The 7418-nt window shown below is 40.5% G+C and overlaps 1 protein-coding gene across 2 annotated transcripts in view; it reads right to left on the reverse strand.

Annotated features, from left to right (window-relative positions):
• Nucleotides 1–7418, reverse strand: part of GPM6A (glycoprotein M6A) — a 179115-nt gene that overhangs the window by 29001 nt on the left and 142696 nt on the right. For both annotated transcript variants that reach the window (XM_006772655.2, XM_006772654.2), the window contains exon 2: nt 2617–2809. In XM_006772655.2, the coding sequence (XP_006772718.1) occupies nt 2617–2809 (193 nt within the window). The remainder of the gene's footprint in view (nt 1–2616; nt 2810–7418) is intronic.

Consider the following 7418-nt stretch of genomic DNA (forward strand, 5'->3'; position numbering starts at 1 on the left):
AGCAGGGCTCTGTGGAATATTAAATTTTACTGTATAAATTTCAAATAAATATCTTGACAGCTGGTTTCTGATGAATGTATACAACCATCTCATGACATTTATTAGGCTTGTATTTCTTTAAATTATCTATCCCAAAACTAAAGTTAGCAATTTGGATGTAGTCTAAATACAGAGAATCTGGAGATTTTAAGGACATCTGTGGTAGCTTAAAATAATGCACAGTGAAAATATATTTTGTCCAGTGTAGGCTGAAATAAAATGAAAAAGAAAATGTCAGTTTTATCACATTAAAATATATCCATGAAATCATTTTCTTAAGGTTCTTTAAAACTAACTTGCAACAATCTAAATCATTTCAATAGTTTAATTATATTTCAAATGATGCAGATCATTTATAAACTCTCAAGGATCAATTCATGCTATATAGCCAATATAATGGAAATTAATAAATTGTCTACTGTGGGCTTAAAGAAATAATGGATAATGCTAATATTTCAGAACTATCATTTCTATTTGTCAGTGACAAAGAGAAACTCCAAATTGATACTTCAGAGTTAGAGAATATGTTTTTTTTTCCTATTTTATATGTCTGCTAAATTCTACTTTTAAAAAAATCTTTACTGTTGAAAGTATTACATGTGTCTTCCCCCCCCCCCCCCGCCCGCCATACACCTCTCCCAGCCTAACCCTGCCCCTCATCCCAGGCCTTCAACCCCCTATACAATTGCTAAGATTTTGAAACAGCCTAAGTGCCCATCAGCAGATGAGTGGATTAAAAAACTGTGGTATCTACACAATGGAATACTAAACAGCTGTAAAAAAGAAAGAACTCATACAATTTGCAACAGCATGATGGACCTGGAGAGCATTATGCTAAGTGAAATAAGCCAGTCAGAGAAAGATATGTATCACATGATCTCACTCATATGTGGAATCCAATGAACAACATAAACTGATTTAGAAAAATAGATCCAGAAACATAGAAGCATCAAACAGACCACCAAACCTCAGAGGGAAAGCAGGGGTGAATGGGTGGGTAGGAAGAGATCAACCAATGAACTTGTATGCATATATGCATAACCAATGGACATGGGAACATGTTTTTAAATAAATCTAGTTTTTAAATAAGTGGCTAATCAACTCCCTCCTCCTCTTAATCACTGTGTATGTGTGTGTGTGTGTGTGTTTAAGGGGTAGTTGGAGGTGGTCTCCAACTTTTAAGTACCAGTATATTTTGGATAAACACAAATATTTCACCATCCCTTTCCCTAAAACATTTGCTACCACTCAGGATACCTGCTCTCCACCCACCAGTAGAGAATTCTTGCCCTGTGACTTGATAGTGATGTGCATCTCCTTTTCTCTTTTCATGGAAATAAGCACCTTTAATAAATAAAGTAACAAGTATAACTTATGAGCAATACTTTGCTCAAGACAATCTATGTGCCTGTAGCTAATGGGTTATTAAAAAATTTGCAACATGCTATATTTTCTGAAATTGGAGTTGGAGAAAAGTTATCTTCTAGTTAGAAAGTTGTCCAGCTTGCCTGAGTGTTATCTTAGACTAGGGTCTGAGGTGATAATTATACCTGGCCAGTAGGAACTGCCCTGGTAAATAAGAATGCGATTCATCCCTTTTTGATCGAGTTATATAAGTCAAAAGCAAAGTCACCCTGTAGCCATATAACCATCAAGATTTGTAACTCTAAAAGCATCTCATTCCAGAAGCATTATACACATTAAGAAGGTTTTCATTTACTTAGAATGGCAAAATAAAGCAATGTGAACAGCACAGTCTCAAGAAGCCTGAACTAAATGCAAGAAGCCATGTGGGCAAGAAATCACCAAATAAATGGTCTGAACTGGGAATTTACTGGAACATAAGTTCTTCTGTAGTTCAGTTCTAAACGTTTGCTCCTTATAATGTTAGGCAGTAAGGGACTGAAGCTTGAACAGAAAACTCTTTTCTACCTCCAGACTATGCTTGCATTCTCTTTTTAAACAACATAACATCCCCGTAATTTAGTGACCCCAGGAGTTTACACGCTATGGTAACATGTACATTTGAAGAGTGGCGCCTGCAGAAAGGGGCTCACTGTTCATTATGACTTGTCCTTTTGCAGGAGTCAATAAGGACCTTTCACCATGTTGACTTAGTAGTCACCTCAATCCTGTGATACAGGAAAAGAGAGATGAGAGAACACCCATGGTTGAATCCCCAGCGAGTTTGGGTGATTTTCCTAGAGTCAACAGCAGAGTCTCCATTTGCACCAGGCCCTGTGCTCCATCTTGTATTCTATCCTATTAGCAAAGTCTCTGCTCAGATGACAAGAGTAACAGAAGCTGGAGCAATCCACGTAATGGTAACCAAATTTCAGATAAAGCATTACAGTCAAGGAACACACAAATTAAGTCCAGATTAAGTTGGGCTCTGGTCTTCTGCTTTGCAGCTGTGCTCATAGTCAGGGTCAATGTCCTTTTGACTCGTGTACATAACTTAAGAGAATTCTGTTCTTCTATATAACATTGCCTCACTTAACTCCAGAGGCCATGCATTTCACACACAGCAATGTGCACATACACTCTGAAAACGAGAAGCCACACAGAGCGACCTACATGGTAAAGACGTCCAGTGTGTCTCCGGCAGTTCTCGCCATCTCGAAGTAGGTTTGCAGGATGTTGACAGTCCCAGAAAGCGCCTCATGACCGCAGCCACAGAACAGGGCCACGCCAGCGTACAGCAGGATGGTGGCGATCAGAGAGGCGTAGGGAATGCCTCCCAGGCATTTAATACAGCACTCGAAACACCCTGCACAAGGAAACAGGGAAAAAGGTATAAATTAATATTTTTTGTTCATCTAATTTATTTTTTTTCCAATTTCAGCATTATGGGAAAGTATATTTGCATTTGTAGATGACATCAGGTCAACCCTGTCAATCAAGTCTTAGGTTGCCCTGAAGGGTATAAATTTCAAGTTCCTTAATTATGAACCTTCCTCCAGACAAGAGAATGATGGCGTCTGCTGATGGCTTCCTCCTCTAACCCAAACGAACAGAAGCCCTTCCTTGCCACCATGTCCTCTAATAATGAATCTACACAGATATGCATGCATATCATTCAATCTCGACTCATTGCTCTCAAGTTTCACATGCTGAAGCTTTTATTCCAATGAAATTCATTCTTCTGAACTCCCTGTAGATGTATTTTTTAAACATGAGTCAAAATCTGCTATTTAGGAACTCAATTGAATGAACTTTAGCCAGCATTTTTAAAAGTGAAAGAGCAGACTGGACAATGCCAGTGTCCTGCATGTGGTAAGGCGAATTATTTTAGAATCTTTTCAGTTCTGACATTGATGCATGTTGCTTTTCTAGTGACTCATAATGCAAACCTATTTCTTGCTGTGCTGCATGGTAAACAAAATGAGAAAGATATTGGCACAGTGGGAAAGAGAGAGCAGGGCAGGTTAGCATCATGGTCCACCACTGTGTCTGTTTTTGGCAAGTTTATTCTTTCAATTTCACCATTTGAAAAAAGGTGACAGTAAGATTGCCCTCAAATGATTCTTGTGAGCATTAAATGAATTAATAGTGCATGATAGAGGAGCTATTCAGTAAATATCTACCATTCTTAGACGTAACTTTAACATTAATATTAACGATTATTGTGTTGTAATATGGCTTTCAAATTTTTTTTTGACCACAGTGATCACTTTTGAAGTTTTGTCACTTTAGCCTTGATTTTCAAAAGATGCCTTTAAACATTTAGTTTGAGAAATCAAAAAACCACTGTTGTTAATATTCAAATTAAGCATAAGAATTTTGTAGGTGACTTATAGATATCTTCTTCTAAAATTTGACTAGAATGCCTAAATGTCTATGTTTTTCAATAAGAAATACTGATGAGCTGCTATGACCTCTCATCAGCCACTGGTGAGAGGTCACCCTTAGGTAAGAGGGTTGACATGATACAAGGAAGATGGCTTGTCTCACCTTGGGCCACCTCTGCCCCCCACTCCTTCCCCTGACAAATCCTACTCCAAAGGTTTCCTCCTACTTCCTTCCTTTTGGAAATCCTTGATTAAATTTTTTTCATAATGTTGAAGCCCCTCAAAACTCTCCACATAACTGCCTTTTTCTTTCTTCAGAAACAAATAGGACTGGAAAATGCTTTGTTATTTATTTTATGTTAGTCCTAGGAAGATCTGTGTTCATTTTATCTGGAACACCTATATGTTTGTAGCAACATATGATACATGCAATGACTGCAAAGTTCCAGAGGGCAGTGACTTCATATTCAGAGGGTTATTTAAATACTGATCATTGAACTGGCTTTCTTAAGAGAATTACAGCTCAGCTCATCTGCTCCAGAAGAGATTAAAAAGAAAGGAAGCCGACACACACACACACACACACACACACACACACACACCCCAGGTGGGGAAGTAGGAAAGGTTAGAACAGCTTGACTCTTCATATGATAGGAGGAAATATCTCCAGCAGATGGAGGAGACCAGTGTGTGTAGTATCTGAATGTCACTGAACACAGTTGTGGATAGAGATGAACAGAGTAGCGGAAAAATCTTTGAACTATTCTCATTCTCGCCATGGTGTAAAATGGACATCTTACTGATCATTTAAAAATTAAAACAAATAAAATTAGTGCCAACTCAAGAAAGAGTTACTCCTAATTTTGGCAAGTGCCTCAAACAGCCCCATGATCTCAAATCTCATTCCTTTGTGATTTCTCTCCCCGATTTTTCTTGAAGAATCTGATACAGGTTTGTGAGATTGCTGCTATAGGCATGGAAGTGTCAAGACCAGAATAATAAGTTCAACAAAACCCTTCAGAATGGAATTTTAAATATAAAGAAATGGGTCCAAACATCAAATTCCTAGATAGGAATTGCCTTTGCTGGGTCCTAGGCCTAAAGCATATAACAATAAAGGTAAAACCAGGAGGAGTTGGGCTTAGGAGCAAATGACGTGGTCAACTCAGAGATGGTCACCAAAACTGCCACGGAGGACCTCGGGTTCATTCCATTACTAGTTCAGAGTCAGTTTCTACTCATTTCACATTTCCCTGACTGCTGTTTAGATGGACCAATACTAGCCTCCATGCCAGCAAGTTATCCCTAGTTACCTAGACTGCATATTCCTAGTGTGTGTGTGTGTGTGTGTGTGTGTGTGTGTGTGTGTGCGCCCGCGCGCACGCGTGCTATTAGTGTCACAGTCATTAACTATGGCTTTGAGTAGTGACTTTTAAATTTAGAAAAACATGAGATAAATTGCAATACTGAGTAACCCTAAATTGACAACCCTGAGTTAACAGGCATTTCCAAATGAGTTTATGATCTCCAAATTAAATAGAAATCTTTCTTTTACTCCCTGTTTAAATGCTGCCATTTAAATTGCTCAGAATTATATTAGCCCTATTGACAAATACACATTCCTCTAAACCTCCATTCCTCGCAGGTCAGGCTGGAACCTTCCAGTTTAAGTCCTGATCCTCTGCAAAACTATCTCCCAAAGTAAGAAACTTTGAGTGCCTCATCTTGCAAGGTTGGCACTTGTGAGGGGCTGGGTCCTATTTACCCTGCGCTTCTGCAGGGCCTGAGTTGCCTGTTGGATTGGAACGAAGACTCTCAGAGCTCCCATCTGGGAAGCAGTGCATCATCTCAGCATTTTCTCCAGCTGCCAGAAGCCCACGTAGTTGCTGGCAGGGGAGGGAGCTTCTTCCCACCCACAGTGAGAAACAGCCTTGGCAGAGCAGCAGCGTTGCCACAGCAACCAGGCTCCAGGGCCGAGGATATGCTCCCAACCCTCCCAACCCTCCTTCTTGGAGGCTGTGGATTCCGCTGCCACCCATCACCACGTTTTCACTGCACCTCAGGTGAGAAACCAGTCTGTTACATGGATACCACTGAAAGCGTCCTGAGGGGAGTGTGGGCACTGGAAGGCAACACCTTTCTTCAGAAATTATAAAGACAATAGAGAGTCCTTTGCACCAGAATCATTTTCAGGACCAGATATCATGAGAATAGGGCCCATGGATTCTTGAACAGAGCTGATGGTTCAAATGTTGAACACAGAATTTACATGGGACTAGAACTACCTGTAATACACATTCCTCAGATCCAGTTCCTAGTGCATTTTCTCAAATGAATTAACACTAAAGTAAAGGCTGTAGGAGACCTTCAGCACAGTCTGAAATACTTGCCCAGTGCTTTGTGGGGTTATAGGTTGACTTATCCCAGCACAAAAATTTCAAAGGAAATAAAAACTCTTGAGCTAGCCTATTTTTTTTTTTTAAAGATGAGCTATATGGTTAATTTACTTCCACTTAAACATTGTGAAATAAGCACAAGCCATTGCATTTGCTCACCCACAGGTGCTCCAGAATAAATAATGGGAAAGGACTCTAACACAACAGAATGGGCATGATAGACAGACAGGTGAGAAGACAGACCAACACAATGGTGGACCACTGAAAGGAGGTTGACAAAGGAGATTGACAAAAGACTGACAGTTTATTCATTGACAAATTTTCTGAGCATCATTGTCTAATGAGTTGATTCTTCTCTCACATCCTCCAGCATCACCTTGTCATTACCAAGCATTCAGAGAGGCTTGGGTCTGTCTATGGCAGTGGTTCTCAACCTTCTGGCCCTTTAAATATAGTTCCTCATGTTGTGACCCAACCATAAAATTATTTTCGTTGCTACTTCATAACTGTAAGGTTGCTACTGTTATGAATCGTCATGTAAATATCTGATATGCAGGATGGTCTTAGGTGACCCCTGTGAAAGGGTCATTCGACCGCCAAAGGGGTCGTGACCCACAGGTTGAGAACCACTGGTCTATGGGCTGTCTCTTCTGCTCCGTCAGTCTACGAGTCTGTCCCTGGGCCACACCACACTGCCCTATAGTAGTTCCTGGTTTGTCGTGGAGGAAATTATCCAACTTGTTCATCTTCCTTCGGTGTGTCATGCTATCCAGGCCCTTACACATTAACATCTACCGTATTTGCCGGCGTATAAGACGATTTTTTGGCCCTGAAAAATATGCCTCCAAGTGGGGGGTCGTCTTATACGCCAGGTACACTTCAGATAGACTGCCCATAGTGTTTGCCCCGTGCCATAGTGGCCTCCCGCTGCCCGCCCACTTCATTCCACATACCGTTCAGGCATCAGCAGCGCTGCTGGGTGTATGCTCGGCTGTTATGCGATTTTGCTGTTATGCGATTTTACCACACTCGCAAAATCGCACACAGCCGACCATACACCCAGTATGATAGCGCAAAATCACGAATCGCGATACCATACTGGGTGTATGGTTGGCTGTGTGCGATTTTGCGAGTGTGGTAAATTCGGGTTACCGTATATTTCTTTACATATGCATTGAATTTTAAAGAAGGC

This window comes from Myotis davidii, unplaced genomic scaffold (assembly GCF_000327345.1).
Source record: "Myotis davidii unplaced genomic scaffold, ASM32734v1 scaffold184, whole genome shotgun sequence".
NCBI classification, from domain to species: Eukaryota; Metazoa; Chordata; class Mammalia; order Chiroptera; family Vespertilionidae; genus Myotis; species Myotis davidii.